Source organism: Medicago truncatula, chromosome 3 (assembly GCF_003473485.1).
Source record: "Medicago truncatula cultivar Jemalong A17 chromosome 3, MtrunA17r5.0-ANR, whole genome shotgun sequence".
Classification (NCBI taxonomy): Eukaryota; Viridiplantae; Streptophyta; class Magnoliopsida; order Fabales; family Fabaceae; genus Medicago; species Medicago truncatula.
The window spans coordinates 38,247,333-38,269,394 of NC_053044.1; the positions used below are offsets into that span (position 1 = coordinate 38,247,333).

The 22,062-nt window shown below is 34.6% G+C and overlaps 2 protein-coding genes across 6 annotated transcripts; one reads left to right on the forward strand and one right to left on the reverse strand.

Annotated features, from left to right (window-relative positions):
* Positions 1-661: 661 nt before the first annotated feature.
* Positions 662-4,560, reverse strand: LOC11436542 (uncharacterized). The gene is made up of 7 exons (XM_003601181.4): positions 4,089-4,560; positions 3,764-3,850; positions 3,422-3,634; positions 2,758-2,922; positions 2,395-2,448; positions 2,148-2,294; positions 662-1,253 (listed from the first exon to the last, which is right to left on the reverse strand). Exons 1-7 carry the CDS (start codon positions 4,536-4,538, stop codon positions 879-881), a joined length of 1,491 nt encoding a protein of 496 aa, XP_003601229.2. The 5' UTR covers positions 4,539-4,560; the 3' UTR covers positions 662-878.
* Positions 4,561-10,571: 6,011 nt separating this feature from the next.
* LOC11436989 (protein MODIFIER OF SNC1 1) lies at positions 10,572-20,899 on the forward strand. Of its 5 annotated transcripts, none has more exons than XM_003601182.4 (10): positions 10,572-10,673; positions 12,155-12,229; positions 12,502-12,585; positions 12,680-12,724; positions 12,825-13,200; positions 15,420-15,522; positions 16,217-16,288; positions 16,446-17,718; positions 17,798-18,059; positions 18,136-20,899. In XM_003601182.4, exons 2-10 carry the CDS (start codon positions 12,198-12,200, stop codon positions 20,464-20,466), a joined length of 4,578 nt encoding a protein of 1,525 aa, XP_003601230.2. In that variant the 5' UTR covers positions 10,572-10,673; positions 12,155-12,197; the 3' UTR covers positions 20,467-20,899. The 5 variants fall into 5 exon arrangements, with proteins under 5 accessions (XP_003601230.2, XP_024635211.1, XP_024635210.1 ...); XM_024779443.2 differs by having other exon boundaries at positions 18,172-20,899; XM_024779442.2 differs by having other exon boundaries at positions 17,825-18,059.
* Positions 20,900-22,062: the final 1,163 nt, after the last annotated feature.

Here is a 22,062-nt window from a genome sequence, read left to right on the forward strand (position 1 = left end):
AAGACAGTGATTCTTTTACTTTCTAAAATACTTTCGTCTTTAGAAAAGAGAACGTTATTTTACTCTTTTTGCTGTGTCTTTGTGGAACAGTATATTGTTACGTAATCATTTATCATATTCAAAACAAGACATGTTTTTTTTCAGTATTATAAATAAACCGTCGTGCTTCCTAATTTAGCATTGTTAAGCTTCCTATTTACTGGAACCATTTCCTTCTCGGTCTTATGGGGTTGCAGGTCTTCTAGATTTGTTTATAGCATGCTTGTTTTATGTTTGTTGTGGATTTGGATTGCTTGCAATCACAATCTCACATTTTATAAAAAATCTAGAACGAGCTTAAAATTTGGATTGTGCTAAATCCAACAACCATTGGCGAGATAACTATGTGAACGCATGCAATCCAAATATGTTGTTCTACACATGCAAAGCACAGATGGTGGAACTTGTATTGAGCTATTGGCAGCAAAATATGTGGTTAACATCGGAAGAAGGAAATCCCGTGAGCTTAGCTCAGTTGGTAGGGATATTGCATATGGGGGTTCGAACCACAGACACTTCACTTCTCCACAATTTAATTGTGTGAGCTCTAGCCACTAGGCTACTTGACCAAAAAAAAACATCGGAAGTTCATTAGTCAAAGTCAATTACTTCATCTTTCACAATGTTTAAGTTCTCAATGAATTTTAGTAGTGAAATAAATGGGAAGAAACACAATAGCCACCCTAGATATTTACATGTGCATGACCCCAAAAGTGAAAATGAAAATCTATATGGCAAAAATACATATAATTATATATGACCAAAAGGGAAAATGAGAGAAAAAAGACACAGGTGTAACAAGGAAGCCTGTAAAATAATTAAATCGGTGCCATTTATCTTCATGGGCATTTAACATTCCTTCCAGGACCTCCATAATAAAAATAAGTTCCCCAAACATTGTTATTACCCTGCTTAATGTTATAACAACTAGAATGGTCAGCCAAATGTTGAATATTAGCAAGAGGAAGTAAGTTATTGTCCCAATCAATGACTTGTAAGTTTCTAAAATAAGCTGCTTTTTTAAATCCTTCTTCTGCAAAATGGCCACTTCCCATTTGAGTGTCAGTGTGGTAACCCTTAGAACGAGCATTCACAATCTCTCCACCAAATTGTACCATGCTTGCATGACTCCTCAAGTGACTGAACATGTTTGCTGGCCAGTATCCAACTAATTGTCCTCCGTACTCTAACCACCAGTGTCCATGCTTTGGATCCTGTGTGTTTACAATGATTTTTCAGCATACTTTGCATTGTACTAATGTATAAGCATGCATATATACTTCAGTACCATTCAACTTGGTCATTGAGTGGACCACTAGAGACACATTGACCAAAAGACATTTTAGGAAAATCCACACCGGCAAACAACCACCACAAAAGTAGTAAGATTAATCATGGCAAATACACTTGTGGTTATTTTGTCTTAAAATAGTAGTTTTATGATTGGAAATATGTGTTAGAAAAGGCTTCACAGTAATTTAAATTGTTACTTTGAACTGCTTGTTCAACATTCTTTTTAGTATTATTATTGGATGAAAGTAGAAATTAGAAAAATAAACATCATGGTTATTGGTGAAGTTCAGCTTTTGAGTATGAAGAAACCATATACAGTAAGACCAGCATAAAAGTTAAGCGTGAACCACTGCTTTAAAAAAGAAACAGAAAGGACATAAATAAAGTAAACTCCACTAAGGTCCCCCACCAAAAAATTCAACAAAGGCATCAAAAAATGAAGCAAAAATATTAATATAACATAAAAAGGTAAAATAAGAAATAATGCAGTAACTATTTTAATTAGATTCAATGTTGTAGTTCATATTCACAAGGGTCTTGTTAACGAGTGCCTCCGGGGCACTCTTTAAGGATTCAAAAAGAAGTAATTATTTTATAAAAAAGTGAAATATTTCGACTCCTGATGCATTGATTACATATATTTCCATGATAAGTTACTATTTAAAGCCCTTAACTAGTGCCCCGGTGCACCGGTTAACATTTCCCTAATCATAATTATAAACCATTATATAAACCTTGTGGCTTAAGTAAAGAGAAGAGTTGATTGCATTTTTCTCCTTGATTATTGTTGAATTGAATAAAGTATTAATTCTCACCTTCCAAATCATTATACCAATATCAAACTGTCCACTGTTATAAGCTGATGTAGGGGAGATTGTTGCCCCTATTGCTATCTTGTTATTAGTTTGGATAAAGCCTGAACACAATAAGTTGTAGCATCCAGTTGTTTGATATGCATCTGTCTGTTAAATAACACATGTTTTTTAAAATCAATGCACAAGAAAAGAGGTTGAAATAAGGAAAAAGATGCATAAGTGATTACTATTACTATATTATACTCACAGTCCAATAAGTGAAGAACCTTGGATAGTTGTCACCATACAGTTCTGGACTTACCTGAAGAAAGATATAGCATACAATGAGAATGAAACAATGCATTCCTACTGACATTGAAAACTAGTGAGACTGATTTCAGTTTTTTCTTTAAGCTATTCAGGATAGCTTAATAAAACAGCTTATAGGTTATTTGAAAACCTTTATTTTATTTTTTGATATAGAAATAGCTTATACATAAGACTTATATGATAAGCGCTTAAGTTTAATTAAGTTGTTTATCAAATGAACAATGGATTTCAAATGAAACATGAAGTGGAATATTTGCATACTAATGATAATTTAGGGAGGGGGAAAAGTATATGGACATGCCTGCCAACCAGCTTCTAGGGTATTGAGATCATTACCAAAGGAGCCAGCAATAACCCATATCTGTGACAAGCTAAATTCATATCCATCTGTTACATGAGGTGCCCACACATTTATGTTTGCCTTTGCTCCAAAGTATTGATTTCCATTTACAAAAAGAATTGCATGCTGTAATAAGATTAATAAGATGCATTTAAGGTTGTTAATAGACAGATATGCAGCAATAAACATAGCCCTTTTTCTTTTTAGTTTTTGCTAGAAAAGTTATACATGTTTGGCATCCAATAACCAATGTAGGTACAAGAAGATCCTTCTCGTGTAATTCAGGATTTTGATATTACTTTTCTGAACAAACAAGAGACAAACAAACATAAGTGGTGATGTCCCTTCACTGTCTGTTAAGGTAGTGCTGTTCTTTTCTTTCTGGGAATGAAAGAAAAATTAGAGGCAAAGATTTTCCTCGTAAATGAATGCACAATTTGGATTGTTAACGCAACTAAAAAACACAATTAACCATAATTTACAACATGATTAATCATATATTCAAATTGTGCTAACCATCCAAATTGTTGTTGAAATTTACTGTCAAATTTATGTGTAAAAATATCATTGAGGTTACTATTTTCTAAATATCTTAAACTTTGATATTGAATTTGAAGGCACTGACCTCATGATCACTACTAGTTGAATCTCTCCGAACAGGTTTTGGTTTCCTTCCAAATCTTTTGATAGAACTTGCTCTTAGAATATCATCTTCTGTTGTTCTTCTGATTGGAACAGTTCCTTCTGGACATTCTTCACCAGAATCAGTCCACAACTGTAACCTCTCACTAACCTTTTCTCCATTGTTGTAGTATCCATTTGGCCTTTCTGGTGGATCCTGTAAACCTTAACCCTCTTACTTTCTGTCTCTCAAATAAACTAAAAATCTCAATGCCTAATTTATAAATCTTAGTTCAAATTAATGCAAAGTCATTTTGTATGCTTGAGTGGTTATTGAAATTATTACCAATGGTTTATGCCCTTTAAGCTTAGGATGATCAAAAGCTGGTTGATGATGAGATAAAATACAATCTATCAAATCACCATCTGGACTCTGCAACAAAATAAATAAATAAAAAGATAAAATAAAGTTAAACTATGTTTATATAAGCTATAAACTGTTTTCATAGGCGATCACTGAGAGCTTATAAACATGTCATAAATTGTTTCCATGACCTTCTCAAACAGTCTCACGAATGTTTACGACAGTATATAAACTCAAATAATCTAATCCAAAGAGGCAAAATATCAGTAACACTGCCACTGGTTATAGAGAAAAGAAAAATGCATGCCTGAATTGTCTTCACAGCAGGCTTATTGATTTTCATGAGGTGAGTTCTGATTCTTCTTAACTTAAGCAACTCTGAACCTGCTTTATAAGTCTGGTTAGTCTTCGAGGGGTGGATAGAATCTGAGACAATAGAGTGATGAGACAATGCTGGAGTAGTTGAAGTAAGAAGAAGTAACAACAAAGAAACAAAAACAGGTAGCATAGGTGGAGTGTTTTGAGAAGTGGACAATATGAGAGAATGGTTGTGTGTACATGCTTGTTTTGAGGCAATATGGTGTTGTCTTTTTGTGTGGTGTGCTACAAAATATGGTTCTTTCCTATGTCTTTTCAAGGAAACTGAGTATTCCTTTGCTTCCATTCTAATTCTAAACAGAACAATTACCAAGAAGTGAGTGATAGTGAGAGAGAGAGAGAGAGAGAGAGAGAATAGTGGTTTGAATTTTATGATCATACATCACACCAACATATAAAATAGAGTAAGAATCTACTACTATTAAGGTAGGACTGTAATTTCTTGTTTCCTGTTCTCTTCTAGCTTGTGTTTTACATGTCGTTATTTATTTTTTAATACAATTTTACATGTCATTATTATAGAATTAGACATAAATAAATTGAAATATTAATAAATATTGTCGTTATAAATCAATTTTATAGTTGAAACCAAAAAAATAATATAGTTTATGCTCAAATGTTTAGGAATTGTATGAGCTTCAAATACTACATTGTATGAGCTTTGTGATTAGTGTTTTATAGGTGAGGCATATGCCTCCCCTTGATAAATTGAGGGTAATTTATCTTATAAGTTGAATTTAATTATGGTACAAATGAGATGAAGATCACATGTTGAGTGAAGGAGATAAAAAGGTTTGATATTCTCGAGATGAAAATGATAATTGATTGAAAGAAAAAACCTATCAATGAGGTCTACATCATCTCTTGATGAATTGAGGGTAAGTTATCCCTAATTGCAAGTATGGTTTGATTCTCCAACGAAAGAGATAGAGATCACGTGTTGAATGAATGAGATGAATAAATTTGATGTTTTTCATATAAAATAGTAACCAATTGTAAGAATAAAGATTAAAAAAATAGAATTTTTCTTTAAAAGGGATAAGTTACCCCCAATTCATAGAGGAGTAACATAAAAAAAACTTATCAACATATTTTACGATTTACGGCTCATTTAAATAATAAAATCATATTTTAGGGCTTTACACAAGACAACAACCAAAATCATACTACCCTTTTACTTTTTCTTTTAATGTTAGCCTTTTACTTTTAACAACACTTTTTTTAAGGGTACTTTTTAAGTTTTAACAACATTTATTTTCTTTTACAAAAGTTTTAACAACAGTTGTATAAAAGGAGTGGAATCAAACGAAATCCCAATGTTTATTATAAAGGTTAATTATTTTGTAGGTATTTAAATTATTTTGTAATTTTTAAATAGATCTCTAAACTAAATAAAGTGTAACCTAAAATAATAATTTTTTTATTAGATTCTTTTGTTACATTTATGATAGTTAATCGTTGACACACATTCAATGAAATGACCTAATTAAAAAAAATAGTATAATATTTTATTGATCTGTTTTTTTAGTTTAGAGACAAATTTGAAAATTCATTAATAATTTAAAAATCTAAGTTATAATATGTATTAACATTAGAAGAGGGTAGAGATAAACAAATAAGAGTTGGTAGAAAGGAGAGAAGAGACGAGAGGGAGAGGGAGAGATATGAGATACGGTAGATATGATAGAAAAGAGAAGAGAGAGAGATAGAAAAGAGAAGAGAGAGAGGTATGAGAGAGATAATTTTTATCATGTACCTTTCTCGTCCCCCTCTTAGAGTGAAATGAGATATTGTAGAGAGAATAAAGGGTAGAAGGGAGGGGGAGAAGTATGAGAAGAGAATTATCGAGAGATACACAATAAATTTCTCTCTCTTCCTTGTTATATGACAAAAACAAAAAGATAGAGACATGATTGAATTTTTTTTTGACATAAACTGTGTTTAGTTTGAAATATTAATAGAATCAGAGATTAATTTGAGAACAACTTACAAAGACATGTACTAATTTGATGGTTTGCTCAAAGTATATTATTTTATGCAAAAAAATAGAGAAACGATAAAGTGGGTGAAAAGTGATAAGAAGGCCAGCATTATGAATATATGAAATTCTTTCATAAAAAACCAACTCAACTGATTGTGATTACAAATGAAAAGAAAAATATATTATTTTATAAAAACACGAATTGTAAAGTTTAATCATAAAATAATAATAAAAGAAAACTAGTGTAATTTTTTTTATTATAAATCGGATATTTATGTGCACAAGAACGTAATTTTAGTCTCTATAAAGTGTTTTAAATAGAAGAGGTTGTATATCACGAAGTTAATTATAGGTCACAATTTTTATAAAAACTAATAATTTTCACCCAACAAATGTAATTCATCGCAATGTCATTGTTGCTAGAAAAACTAGTCATAATCTTTTTGTAGCTATCACCTTTAAGAACACCACTTTAATCCTCAACCTAGGGGTGGACAACAACCAATTTCGGTCGGGGTTCAGGTTCAAAATGCCAATCCGCCCAAAACCAACAAGTTCAATGTCACAACTCATTTCCGTCCATACGAGTCTCCAATTTCAACGGGTGGCAGTTAGGCGGTTTCAAGGGTGGTTCGGGAGGACAGTGTCGGTTGTGGATCAAACAAAATCTTATGCTAAAACTTCGAAGAAAAAAAACAAAATTACAGTGCAAAAATAAAATAGAGGAGGAAGAAGCTTTCTGGTGAAATGGATCTCAGAACAACAAGGATCTGAGAAAATAAGGTGAAGTTAGATATAGAGAAGCAAGAAGCAATATGATTTATTATCTAGAGAGTATACATTAGCCAGAGAGAAGCTATGTGTGTGATTGTGTCTTTGTCTTTGGAGACTTGAAAGAGAATAGACAAATCCAGAAAGTTGGAGAAGTGTTTACAGGAAGGCATGGGCAAAAGAGAAGAAACGGTGCAGCAAGATGAAATGAAAGTATTAGGGTTTGTGAAAATTTTAGTATCAGTGGTAGGGTGTTTTGTGTTAGACTGGGTTAGGGAAAAACTGAAATTATTTGGGCTTAAGGCAACACCAAACTAGTTTAGCCCTGTATTTTATAATGAGGGAGTGATGCTACGAGTCAAGTTCGGTTTGTAACGATGGTTTCCACACCCCCGTTACCATCCATGGTTACCCAGTAGAATCTGTTTTCTTCCCCTCCCAACCGCCCGAACAAATTCGGACCGATTGTTTGTCATTTTTCTCTCGCGGGTCGACCTAACTTGTCCACCCCTACTTAACACCAACATCAAGTCGACCAGTTTGGACCTCAATTCCGACATTAGCCTCTCAAGCTCGCAATACTCATTCCTGCATTTTGACTCACTACTTATCCATTAATCTGGGCCTAACTATTTTTCTTAATTTTCAACAAGCTCGATAAATAAGTCAGACTAAGATACAAGTGGAGCAGAAACGACTCTATCTCTACATTGGACTTGGCTACGCCGATGATTTTCACATCTTATTTGTCATATTCCTATAGTTTCATCAACGCATCACGCCACATGCTACATACATTAAAGGAACTCATTCTCTTAACAATGAGTAAAACCTTATAAAAAAAAAAAAAAATCCAAATATCAATTTTTCACTCTAATTGGATAGGGAGTCATTTTTCTTCATTTTCCATGTCCACAAAACGCTTGCAATGGTGGAAATCAACTATAAACATCCCATGATTTATATGTAGTCACATACCATTATTAGTTACACAAAAAACATAAATATATATTTTAAATACCACGAACAAAAATGGAAACAATAATCCCTAAAAAAATCAAATAATGTCGTATTATATCGTGCCTTTAAGTTTGACACATCACAAATTTTAACAAACAATACATCATCCCCCCAATGAGTTATATACGTGTGCGACCACTATCCACACACATATCACCGTAAATAAATCTAAAAGATACATACATTTCTTCATCGATAACATCATAAGTAAATGCTTCCAAAATGACACTTGAGGTGCTACCTCAATGAAAAAAGCTTTCATTGTAATCTGAATGTGCTGAGCTCAAATTCTCACAGACAATTGTAAAATGGCCATCAGTATCACTTATTAACGAAAATTATATTTTCCCTAACTTTTTTTAATATTCCCAAAGTGGTCCATGGAAACTCGAAACACACTTTCAACTAAAATATTATTCCATTCGACATCAACCCAATCATACACTCCCATAATCTAAATTTTCAAGTAGAAGCCCTAACTTTCATTGACGTTTCTAAGATCTTCAAATTTTCACTCAATAAACATTACCATCAACGACCCATCTATCTTAGTCTTTCCTTGGCCACAAGCTAGATCATAACCCTAATTTATCGTTTGACAGACATAAAAGCTTATAATCAATGAAAGTCGGGGGAAAAGTGATGATACGACCAACATTTTGAATATGCGAACGAAACTTCTTTTTTTAATAATAAATCACCAAATTAAGATTTAAATTTAAGACTTAAAAAAATAGGAAATCACAGAAAAAGAATACTTTTGGTGTAAATCATATATGACTAGTGTAGTTGCATAGATTTAATCTCTCAAGTATTTTTCTTTGAAAGAATTCAGCGAAGAAACTCAAACACACATTTTTTTAAGATCATCAATTTTTCTTCGAAAGACATTAACCTCATTGATCCTTCCATCTTAGTATTTACTTGGTCACAAGCTATGTCATAGATGTATTATTTAACCTACATAAAATCCGATAATTAATGAAAGTTGGTGAAAAGAGATGATGCGACCGACATTATGAATATACAAAATAAACTTTGTTTTTTAAACAATAAATCACGGCATTAAGATTAAAAATTAAGTAATAAAGACTAAAGAGTATTTCTTTCTCATAAAATAAAAAAGTGTATTCATACAAAAATAAAAAATCAGGGTGTCCAATATTTTTTTGGTATAAAATCAAATATCATATACGTAATTGCATAAATTCAGTCTCACTATAAAGTTCTTTTTCTTAAAAAAAAGTCTAACAACAACACTCAACAAATCTTAAGAAGTAAAATAATTGTGTGCGAAAGTACGTTTCAACTTATTGAATATTTGAAACTAAAATTTAACAAGTAACTTACAAAACATCTCTATAAAGTGTTTTAAATTTACTATACTTACATAAATATCAGCCTCACTATAAAGTGATTGCTTGGAAGCTGTGAAGATCTTCATTACTTCCGGTAGCCATAACTTACATGTTTATGCTTCAACCATTCTCCAAATATTTGAGGCCTTACAACAAGAAGAGAACTACACTTTGGTGTGTAGATTTCATGACTAAAGAAAACTCTCATTCGACTTCCGGTGTTACTTGGGACCGTCCATCACCATGCATGGAGTTCTTCTCTTGAGTGACAAGCTTGGAACTTAAGTTCCTTTAGTTTTTTAGTTTTTTTACTTTGTAACCCTACCAAAAAAAAATGTACTATACTTAAGGTAGGAGACAATCTCTTCAAACACAATTTTTTTTGTACGTTAATAATAATTTCATTTTTTTTAATAAATAATAATTTCATTATTGAAAGTGTGACAATTTTTTTTTATATTTTTTTTGAAAAAATGGCGTGACCAAAGTTTTTTTTTTACAAGGTTGTAACAAAAGTTAAATTAACAAAAATTAATTGAGCTAACATGTGCATAAACAATTGAAAAATAAAGGTGCTCTCTCTCTCTTCCCTTTCCGTTTTGTAAGTCGTCGTCAAAACTCTAGTTTCATCTTCTTCATTCATCGAAGATGGGTGATTTAGGGTTAATATTGACCCAAAATCACCCTCTAACTCGTTTTTCTCTTTCCCTTTTATTGAAATAAGTGATTTTCACATTTATTTCGTTATTTTATTTTATTTTGTGATCTCGTCGTCTTTGTGCGATGTTGGTTTTGTCTATCGTCTTTGTGTGATGTTGTTTGTCTTTCTTGTTTCGTTCAAGTATTTGTTCAGTTCAAATTGTCAGAACAACTTCGATCAAGTGCAGATCTAATTAATGATTTTGGTGTCGTCCACATTGCATATCCGGAGACATGGGTATTCCGGAGACTTGAATATAGTCTTATGTGTAGGCTTTTGTACTTTGCCGTTTTATGCTATTAACATGAACGCTGCGAGTTTGTTCATCCTTTTTGTTTTTAGCAAATTTACGTTGTATTGATGTACTCTATCAATTTTGAATGAATGAATATCATTTATTTTTGTAAAAAAAAAACTAAAAATTATATAATATATAGTTTGATGAAATTTTATAATAACAATAAAATATATATAATTTTTTTTAGTCAAGTACCATAGTAGCTGAAACTCACACATATAATGCGGAGAAGTGGGGTGTCGGAGTTCGAATCCCCGACCTCTGCAAATAATATGCAATATCCCTAACAATAAAATATATATAGTTACGGGGCCAAGCGAAGAGTGAAAATTGATATCATACGCAAAGCACGTCTTACGAACTAATTCGACTGTTCCAGGTTTCAGGTTAAGCTTCTTCTCTCTTTCTATTTTTTCTTCTATCTTCAACTTTCTCTTCCGATCCAAAATCAAAACCGTTATCGTAATCGAAACTCACCACTCTCTTAGATCTCTTTCTCTCTGAAACTCATATTCTCCAAGCTCGTTATTTCTTCCTTTTTTCTCCAATCGCTTCGCTAGGGTTTCCACGAACCACTTCCCTTTCCTTTCATCATTCAAGGCAAGATAATTTTCCTATAAAAAATTGTTAATCGTGCATTCAAATTCAATTGCAGACGATATTTAACAAATTGTTAATTTTTTTCTTAATTTTTTTTAAAATTTTTTCATTCGGACCATGCTTAACACTCGGAAATTGTTATCATATGCATGTGATTGTTGGATCCACTTTTCTGCAAACGGTTAGGTTTGTTTATGGATAAGATTGTGAAAGTGTTTGATTCGCGAGAAGATCACTGCTATTATTATTATTATTGGATTTGAATGTAAACGTGTCTGAAAATGTGGTATTTGATGGAGTTTGTTATAGCACATGTTAATTTTTGTGATTCGTAGTAAGAGCTAGTAATTGTATTCATTAAGTGTGTTGTTGACAGAATTGAAGCTAACCATATATGGTAAAAAATAAAAGAGCGAGGTTGTTATATATGTTTTTAGTATTATAGTATGCATTAGTTGATTTGGTAATTAGAATATAATGCCTTGGTGGAAATTTTGTACACGTGGTAACGGAAAAAACCGGTGTTGTAGAGGCTACCTAGGGGAAATTTTATACACGTGTTAACGAAAAAACCGGTGTTGTAGGGGCTATGCTGAAGTGCCATAGCGTTACTATAATCGCTATCTGAAGGGCTTTGGCGTTAATATTAATTTTACCGCTATTCGACAACATGTTGTCCTTAATTGTGTAGCAAATAGGAATAGTGGTTTGTTAAAATTCGACTACGCATCAGCGCGATAGCACTGCTATAGCCGCTATTTGACAATTCTTAAAAGAAAGGTTATTTTAGTCAAATAATTTGGGTAGTGATAGATGGGTGTCATCAACAAGTGAACTTCTCGATAATGTTTGAGATTTTGAGTTTAATTGCTCAATTATTTAGATTAGTTGTCAAATGCGGTGATGAAAGATCAAAACAATGCAATAAGAATAATATTTTGGACGAGTTGTAGCATACAATCACAGCTATAATATTATGAGATACACGTGTCCTTAGCTTTTATTGAGAATAAGGGTTGATAACTCTGGGACTATTAATATTGAGATGGGTTGTCAAGAACTTTTTGCTACAAGACAACCATATTATAATAAATCACCCTATGTCATTCTTGAATGGTTTAATAAATTAATAGCATTTAAGGAAGAGTTCAATCCTGCTCTCCCTCTCTGAAATTTAGCGGTAATGTCATAATTGCAAATATATACTTAAATAATTGCAATATATCATATTGACGGAATTGTCGTTCTCTCTGTATCTTTTTATTAGGTCCTTAAATTGGCTTGAATGATCGTGTCGCGACAACCAGGCTATGACTTCAAGTATGTTGAGTGGGGATCGAAGGTAATTTTGGAATTGTGTGCATTGGAAGCCCCTAGAATTGGGCTAGTGAGGAGGGATTTGGGTATTCAAAAGCTAATTTGTGCCTTGTTATGCATATCATCTTGTGATACATCCTTGTAGAAAATCAACTGTTTTTTTGATCATATGATTTTGATGCTAACCACTAGCTTCCTTAAGCGAGGAGGTTTCAAATTTTCATCCTTCCATTTGCACATAAATGCATTTTTATCAATACACTAAATATATATATTAATGATGATAATACTGCGTAGGTGGACCTCTTCCACCAGAAGAGGTGGTATGACCGTGTTGGGGAAAGTTGCAGTTCCAAAACCTATAAACTTACCCAGTCAGAGGTATTTGATTTCTAGTGAGATTATTTACCGTCTCAGTTATCCAGTGTTTTTTTTTTTCCATGATCTAAACTTGCTTATTTTCTTTTGTTTTAAGGTTAGAAAATCATGGTCTGGACCCAAATGTGGAGATAGTGCCCAAGTGAGTAAATATTCTATTGAGCCGACTAATATATATTTTTCTGCTGCTTTTGTTCCTCTAGATTAGATAATTGATTCTTGTGTTGTCTTGTATTGTTTAGGGGTACCCTTGGCTGGGGCAGCAAATCATCATCTTCTGCATCAAATGCATGGGGTTCTTCTTTGTCTCCCAATGCCAATGCTGGGGCTAGTTCACCCAGTCATCTCAGTGCCCGTCCATCATCTGGTGGAAGTGGCACGCGACCTTCAACTTCTGGTAGTGATATGGCTTCTGAACTAACTACTACTAGTGCATGGGGTTCAAGCTCTCGGCCTTCATCAGCATCGGGGCCGCCAACTTCAAATCAGACTTCACAAACATCATTGCGTCCTCGCAGTGCTGAAACAAGACCTGGTAGCTCACACTTATCTCGATTTGCTGAACACGTGGGTGAAAACTCAGTGGCATGGAATGGGGCTAGAACTACAGAGACACTGGTAAGCTTCTGTTCTTATTTACGGTTAATCACTTATATGGTGTTAAAAGATTAATAGATTGATTTAATCAATGCTGAAGATGTTGCATCAACAATGACAACAATTGATGCGGGGTTTTATTCTCTTGTAGCTAACAAATTTCCATTTTACATCTTCTATCTTTATATGGCTTGGGAATGATGCATATCTTGTCAGTGGGCGTAGTTTCTTGGTTAATGAAAGTGTTAGCATATCTAAACAATATCTCATATTAGTATCTTATGATGCATGCGAGTTGTATCTCGTTTTGAGACGAATCTCTAGTGTGCATTTTTTTTTTTTTTTTTTGTAAAATGAATCTCATCTTGAACACCGATGAATTTGGATTCATTATGATGAACCCCAATTCGTTCTAATGAATCACTACCGCTATATTCATATAATGTCTCTATCCTATCCCGATCATCAAACGGGTCCTAATTATCACGTATCTTTTTCTATTAATTGCACCATTTTTTTTAATTAAAGTTTATTGTTGTTAACTATTTATTCATTCTTTTTGGCTTTTAGTTGATAATTTCTCTGTCTTAACTATGCTATCTTTCTTTTTAAAAAATTGAGTGTTTAAATATTTGTATTAGAAATTACTACCGTATAGACGGGCACGTTCACTAACATGCCCGTCTATCCGCTTTTCCGCTGCGCTTAATTGTATATATTACATCAGACATGTTTGACAAATAAGACTAAAATGAACTCTTTCAATAGTGTCAAATAGTGTTCCTATTTGTAGTGGTGTTGCTCCTATTTTATTGGGGTTTAACTAATTCATAATTAATAAGTTAAATTCCTATTGTAGTGTTGCTGTTTCCATTTTAATGGGATATAATATTTTTTTAATTAATAAGTTAAATAATAAAGTAAAAGGGATACATTTGTAAATGTAATAGTTTAAATGAAGGATAAAATTGGAAGTGAAAAAGTCACTCCAAAATCATGTATCCCCTTTATATATAGTTATAGAAGATTAATTAGGTGTCCATATTATATATAAGGATAGAAGATTAATTAGGTATCTATAATCTTTGACCTATTTAGCTGCAGTCTTGCTGTCAGATGCTCCACACTAATATCTAGATTGGCAACCATAAAAAGGGCAGCCCGGTGCACTAGAGCTCCCGCATATGCAGGGTCCGGGAAGGGGTCCCACCATTTGGTGTATTGTACGCAGCCTTACCCTGTTTTACACCGCTTTAGAAAATATTGTGGGAAATGACGGAAAGTGTCCCAACTTTCCAAGACTAATAAGGCAAGGCTCAGCGTCAGAGATTACTAGGGAAACCTTTGTTGGCTTGGCACATGCAAATCTGATCTACCATACACTCTTAACACTATAAGCCAATTCAGGCATGACTCTAGGGTAAGATCATTTCAGGCTAAGTGTTAGATTCTTAATACCTTAATACCCAACAACCGTGCCAAAAATAAGACTTTGCTTCTTTCCAAATAGTGGAAATTTTGCCATGAAGATCAGTTACTGATTGAAGGTCATCATCTGGTTGTTATGTTTCTTCTACTTGGAAACTATTAACATGGAACAGATGCATACTGTAGTTGCTCAGCGTGTAAAAGCTAAATTTTGAGCTATGGTTCCAGGTTGCTGTAACTTGCAAGATATTGTAATGTGGATGAAGATTATATTGAATGATTTGAGTATGAAGTATGATATTCCCATGAAACTGTTTCTCGACAATAAATCAGCCATCACAATATCCCAAAATATTGTTCTGGATTACAGAACAAAACACATTGAGATAGACTGGAACTTAATCATGAAGAGATTTGTAGAAGACTTGTAACCGGAATATATTTTCCTTTGAGATTGTTTGGAAATGTACCAAGGGATTACTTACAGGGTGCTATTAGGATCTTACTAGCCAGGTGAGAATGGGTTATATCTCAAGGGGGAATATTGTAATTTGTAAATGTAAAAAACGCCAATTTAGGACAGTATATTGCTGTACATGTTTACTGATTTATATCTCTTGTTTGAACTGATTTTCTCATTTATTTTCCTTTATCGGCTTAAACCTATACAATGTTAACCATCTCTGTATCATTAACTAAAGAATACAATCTTTCCAAATTTCTTTCAAGTTATTGTTGTAATTACTAATATCAGGGATGTTATGGAAGGTGATTTTTCATGTGTCTGATATTGTACCACTGTCCTAATGTAGGGAATTACACAACGCAAGAATGATGATTTTTCTTTGAGCACCGGAGATTTTCCTACTCTTGGTTCTGAGAAGGACAAATCTGTACATGATGTTGAGTTGCAAGGTAGCTTATTATGCATAACTATTATCAGCATTGATAGTAGTGCTGCCTTCTTTTGTCTTTACTCTTTAGATGCCTTTGTATTTTTAGATTTTTATAGTTTACACTGCATGCGTTGTCCATTGACGAGTGATTGCTGTAATATCCAATGCCCTGCCCTGTCTCAGACACACCTTTCATTTACTCCTTAAACTCCTAGCAGTTGCTGTGTGAATATGCACCCTGAAACTTGAATTTTTTTTATTAGAAATTTGTATTTTTCCCACAGTCTGTCACGTTCTGGTTCCGGAGTATTTTTTGGTCAGGTAAGACATGAAAAGAGATTGGGATGCCCGATTACTTGACTTTTTCTCTTGGTTTGCTATTTACTTGTGAGAATGTCTTATTAGCTTTATACTATTTTTTTTAATAAAATCCCTTTAATAAAATATGATAAGATTACGGGTGGCACATCTTATTTTGGTTTAAATTGATTTTCTTTTATACATATCAGTATGGTACTATAAGTATTGAATTAAAATTTGCTTTTGTTTATTAATCATGTTTACACTATATTTTGTTTCACTGTTTTTGCTGCTTTGTTTAGTCGTTTTGTTTGTATGACATGGATTTTAAAATAGTTGAGAAAGAAAGAGTGTCTTCAGAGATGTTAATTGTTGTCTTGAGTTTTGATTAAAAATTTATCAACCATTGGCAGATCACAGTTCTCATATTCGGCCAGACTCTTCTTCTGGACTTAGGAGAGATAAAAATGAGACCTCAACCATCGGTTCGTCTTCATGCTCTTGCTGTTATATTAATGTGTTGATGTGGTTTTTTGTTTGAATTCGGTGTTGGTTCTGTTTGGTTTTGTTACTGCCTATTTCTGCTTCTAGGTTTTGTGGTTTATCATTGATGGTGATGATTATGTGTTGCTTGTGTCATAGATGATGTTCCTGTTCATGATAATGCAAAGGGTGAAGCTATAAATTCTTGGAGAAGAGACTATCAAGCTTTTAATGAGGGTGGTATGAGGCCTGGAATAGAGAAATGGCCAGGGAATCTCCAGACTTATCATAATATTCCTCCTCAACACTTTGATGTTTGGCGTGGTGCTCCAGTAAATAACCATCAACGTGATATTTGGTTCAGAGGTCCACCCAATGGTCCTCCTTTTGCTCCAGGTGGATTTCCAATGGAACCATTTCCATTTTATCGTCCACAATTTCCACCTAATGGTCTCGCCAATCCACCTCAAGTTCCTCCTCCTGGAAGTGGTCCAAGAGGGCAGCATAATAATGGAGAACTCTACAGGCCACCTCATATGCCTGATGCTTACATTCCTCCAGGTATGCCATTGAGACCTGGTTTTTTTCCTGGCCCAATGGCCTATGAAGGCTACTATGGTCCTCCAATGGGATATTGTAATTCAAACGATCGTGATATCCCTTTCATGGGAATGGCAGCCGGAGCCCCTGTTTATAATAGGAACTCAAGTCAGAATCCACATGAGCCTGGCAATTCGCATGGTAGATCTGGTGGACATGATCCTGCGGTAAAGCCATTGGCCTCAGAACCGGTAGAATCCAGCCACACTCCTGATACTGTCGGACCCTACAGGGTTCTTCTTAAACAACACAACAACTGGGATGGGAAAAACGAGCCAACAAACTGCGAGGACTCGTTAAAAACTAATGAATCATTTGTCGATATGAGGGACCAAGTGACAGTGTCTGTCCAGGAGAATGATCATATTAGGAACATGAAGACAGATTTAAGGAGGACAAGTGCTCATGGCAAAGAAGCTTCTTCTCAAACATCGGGAAATCAAGGATCTAGTTTTGTAAACAATGCCAAATCACTTGAAAGCACCAGAAGCTTTAATAATGATAATATTGCAGCAAGGAAATTGGATGGTGTAGTTTCTAATACACTAGAAACTTCATCAAGATTGCCCTCCCCTCAAGATTCCTCTCTGATTCAAAAGATAGAGGGTTTAAATGCAAAAGCCAGGGATAATTCATCTACTAAAAGTAAGGAGGAGAGGAGGAATAAGTTCCATCCTGATAGCCATGCGGAAAATGAAGGCAGTGCTGGTGTTGTGTTTCCTGATACAACCCTTGCCACTGAAGTTAAAAATCCAACTGCTCGTGGAGTGGGTGCTTTTGGAGGCGAAAAGAATTTTGAATCATCATCTCTCAGTGGAACAGCCACATCCAGGTTAGCCATTTTTTTTATATTAACTGCTTGAATTGTGGTTCATTTACTGTGGTGAATATATTGAAATGCTTATCCACAGGCATATTTCTCATGGCATGCAAGGCAGAAGCAATCATCGTAAAGGAAGACTTGATGCTCAAGATGCTGATGGTTGGCGAAAGAAGTCTGGGGTCATAGATTCTTCAACTTCATTAGGTGCACAGTTGGATGCAACTAACATTCTTGTTGGTGAGCATCAAATATCTGTTGATGCCTACGAAAGGTCTGGGTCCTATAGCCAAGTAGGGCGCGAAGGAGAGTCTATGCAAAACTTGGCTAATTCAGCTGATAACCATGCACAGGTAATGCACACACCATTTCTGTACTTACTGCTTGCTATGCTTACATTGAAATCTTGTACACTTTGAAACTCTTCAGCATGCTAATAATACAAAAGAGTTGGCCAAGCAACAGACTAAGCAACGGCAGGAGGAAGAGGTGGAGCGGCCTAAAAAGCAAAAGGCTAAAAGTATAGTGAAGTTAGGTGAGGTAAACAAGCGCACACAAGCCGTGGAAGGGTCAACACAGAAAGTGCATGATGCAAATTCTGCCCTACAGAATAAGCAAGAAGCATTTCAACCTTCTGAATCAGCAACAGCTTTGGGTAAATCTGGAGCAGCCACTTCATCTGTAATGCCTAATGACAATGATGCCAACATTAACAGAGTTCAGAAAGCACCCATCTTGTCCAGTGAAACATCTTTAGAGACAGTAAAGAATGCCGACAAAGAACCTGTTCTGAATCACAATAAATCAGCGACCTTGTTCCACAATGTTAATTGTGGTGATGCCACTAATGCTTTACAGGTTCACAACAATGTCGCATCAAGGCAGAAAAGAGCGGGCTATAAACATAAAAATAATCTTTCTCAAGAGAAGAATTTGAATGTTTCTACAACCTCAAATGTCCCAAAAGTTGAGAATCACACAGTGGCTCATGTTAATGTTTCTTCTGGCATTGCTGCTGGTACAAATGAAGTTATTTCAACCTTCAGCTCAGGCTTACCCATGAATTCAACTTCTACGGTTGAGTCGCCTGTAAACCAGAAAAGGAAGAATAGCAGGAATAGTAAAAACAAACAGAAAGTTGAAGAGCCTTTGTCCGTGGCTGCATTACCATCAGCAACTGCAAAGGAAGTCAATCTTTCTAGAAGCTCTGTTGAAAATAAAGCCAGAAAAGACGTCGAATTAGATCAGGGCTCAGACCAAAGATATATAGAAAATGAAGAACCTTATGGTAGAATGAATGGCCAGTTGAAATCACAGCATTCTCGTAGGATGCCAAGAAGCTTGCAGGCTAATAGACAAGCAGAGAAATCCCATGGGAGTGATGTTTTGATGTGGGCACCTGTTAAACCGCTAAACAAGATAGAGACCTTGGATGAATCAAGTGAGAAAAGTAAAACTGAGGCAATTGTTCCTGCAAAGAGTGATCAGCAGGTGCATAGTTTAAAAAATAAGAGGGCTGAAATGGAGAGATATGTTCCAAAACCTGTTGCAAAAGAAATGGCTCAGCAAGGAAGTTTACAACAAGTGGTGTCCTCGATAAGTCAAGTTCCAACAGATGACTGTGTTGAAAGAGTTGATTCTGGTCCTCATGGCCCCCAGAATACTAGGCATGCTATTTCAGGTGTTGGAAAAATGGGTTCCGTAATGGAATCTAAAAATGGAGATAGCAGGCAGAGTAGGGCTTGGAAGGGAAAAGCACATGGATCATGGCGGCAAAGGAATTCAATAGAATCAAATGATATGCATGACATGCAAGATGGAGTGAACCATGGTTCAAATTCCTGTCAAAATATTCAAATACCAATGGAGCGTCAGCAATTGCATGTGTCTGAAACAAGCTTGTTGAGAGGGCATTCAAAGCATGCCAATGACACTAGTAAACCTGATGGCAGGGAGAGGCAGGTTCCTTTTAGACGACAGAAGGGCACTGGGGTGAACCATGAAGTTGATGAGAAGAAAAATGCTGGGGACACAGGGAAAACTGAAACATTGTTATCATCGTTTGAGCAAAATCAACCAGATCTCAATGCTGTTTCCATGGAAAGTCAAAGTACTGGAGATCGTATTTCATCTCATTGGCAACCCAAATTTCAGGCATCAACTAATAATCCGAGAGGTAACAGGCCCAAGAGAAAGGAGTCTGCTCATGCTGCTGCTGGTGTATCATTTTCAGATGGTCAAGACAACGAGTCTGGCACTCTTACAGCACAACCTCCCAGCCAATCAGTTCCGGAGAAGTCAAAGGGTGGGGATGCTTCAAATTTAGGGAATCCAGGGACTGTAAGAGAGACTAGAAATGCTCCACCAAAAGGCCGTCCCCACTCCTCGAATCAGGTAGCTGCTAGCTCAAGTGAGCTGGCTCCACCAGGTATGGATTTTAGGCATCAGCAACGTCCATCATCTGGAGGACGCAGAAATGGAAACCAAAACCGTTTTGGAAAGGGACATGAATCTCAGGGAAACTGGGAAACAACTGCCCAAGATGAGTGGCATCATCATAACCAATCTGGTAACCGGGAAAGACAAGGTCCAAACTTTCATAATCATCATGAGTATCAAACTAATGGGCCACATGTTGGTGACAGCAAATCAGACTACTCTGAACGGCCTGAAGATGGTAATTATCAGGCTGGGGGAAGATTTAGGGAGAGAAGTCAAACTCACTCAAGACGAGGTGGTGGAAACTTCTCTCGCCGCTAGTTAGAGTGGTGGTTTTGATTAGAAGCTGTTAATGAGTAGTGGTTCTACTTCAAGATGGTTTTTGTGCTCCATCAGAAGCCCATATGTATTGGTGCTTTGTTCAGTCTTATTGGGGTATATTTAGTGCAGGTTTTGGATGATTTGAGTTTTGAATGGTAATTGCAGTTGCATCAGTTATGTTCTGATGGTCGGTAGGCATTGGGCAGGGCTAGGAACAATGAAGACGATGCCTCCTTTTTTTGAGGCTGGGGAAAGAAAAAGTTGGATGGCCGGTGCCCTGTTATTTATTATTCTTCATATGTATCTGAATGAAAATAGTAATTTGATGGCATCGCTTTTTGTTTCTAGTTTCATCAAAACTGCTGTCCATTGACTCTGTACTTGTTTCTTCCTTTCTATTTTATATAAGCTTATATATTTTTGGTTCCGACAAGGTTTTTGAGTTTAGTTTTTGAAAAAAATATTTTTTTTGATTGCTAACATATTCAAAAGTATTGAGTTTATGATGACATTTTTTAGTATTTATTTGTAACCTGTATAGCTAAATGAAATTCATGTTGTTATTGTCCCGTGTCTTTTCCCGCCCTTTTAACTCTAGTGTGAGGGGGGGTGAGGTGAGAGGCTAAGGTTCTCTAGTAAGACACATATTTGAGTTTATGGATTATAATTTATATAACTTATAAGTTCATATGACTAAAAAAAGGCCTGTTTGGTTAATGACATTTTTTCATGAGCTTATAACATTTTTTTTATGTTATTTCAAGTAACTTATAGTTTAAAGCTTATAGATTATCAATTTTCTTCTTAATTTTACCCCTGCAATCTTAATTGAAAAAAATAAATATTAATACTTTTTTTAATGTAATTTTATATTTATAAGCTACTTTTAACTGCTAATTTTATCAAACACTACAAATTCATTCAACTAGCTTATCAACTTGTAAATCATCCGTTATACAATAGCTTATCATATTTTTTTTTTTTACCAAATAGTAAAATTTCAGCGGAATAGTCACAACATTCTCTTACGTAAAATGAGTTCGTGAACTAGCTCTATGAGAATTAAGATAATTAACTCAACCATCTCTTTCACACTGAACACCCAAAGTAAGAACAGTTTATATCGATTTTAGCAATTTGGATGACTCATTTTTGTGCATCAATTTTTAATTTTTTATCGAGACAACTTTTTCAAAAATATAAATTTCATTAAGATGGGTTACACATTCATAAATATTTCTAAACGAAAGATGATGTGAATATTTAGAGTGAGAGAATAAAATTATTGTACTATTATTAAATTTTAACTAAACTTGGGTGTAGTCGATTTTTTTGGAGTGTTTGGTATTTTCATTAAATTTTATTAATTAAACTTGAGTGCAATAGAATTTTTTTAGTGTGGTTAGAAAAAATTATGATCTATAAATATGTATATATATATATTTTTTTTTTTTTGAGGAAATGATATATTTGTCTTACGAGATAAAAACATGAATCATAGGTGGAAGAGCAAGTGACTTTTTTTTTATTGTCAGTGTGTCAGATTATTGAACCCAAGTTAAATAACGAAATTTCAATCTAATAATTATAGGGTTT

What these genes read in the sequence shown, in the direction of transcription:
- LOC11436542 (XM_003601181.4), bottom strand. Translation starts at nt 4,538, where the DNA reads ATGATCATAAAATTCAAACCACTATTCTCTCTCTCTCTCTCTCTCTCT. An exon ending in TTAAAGGGCATAAACCATTG is followed by an intron (nt 3,635 to 3,763) that starts GTAATAATTTCA and finishes TAAGGTTTACAG; the next exon opens with GATCCACCAGAAAGGCCAAA. An exon ending in CCCTAGAAGCTGGTTGGCAG is followed by an intron (nt 2,449 to 2,757) that starts GCATGTCCATAT and finishes ATCTTTCTTCAG; the next exon opens with GTAAGTCCAGAACTGTATGG.
- LOC11436989 (XM_003601182.4), top strand. Translation starts at nt 12,198, where the DNA reads ATGACTTCAAGTATGTTGAGTGGGGATCGAAG. An exon ending in ACATGATGTTGAGTTGCAAG is followed by an intron (nt 15,523 to 16,216) that starts GTAGCTTATTAT and finishes AACCATTGGCAG; the next exon opens with ATCACAGTTCTCATATTCGG. An exon ending in CAGCTGATAACCATGCACAG is followed by an intron (nt 18,060 to 18,135) that starts GTAATGCACACA and finishes GAAACTCTTCAG; the next exon opens with CATGCTAATAATACAAAAGA.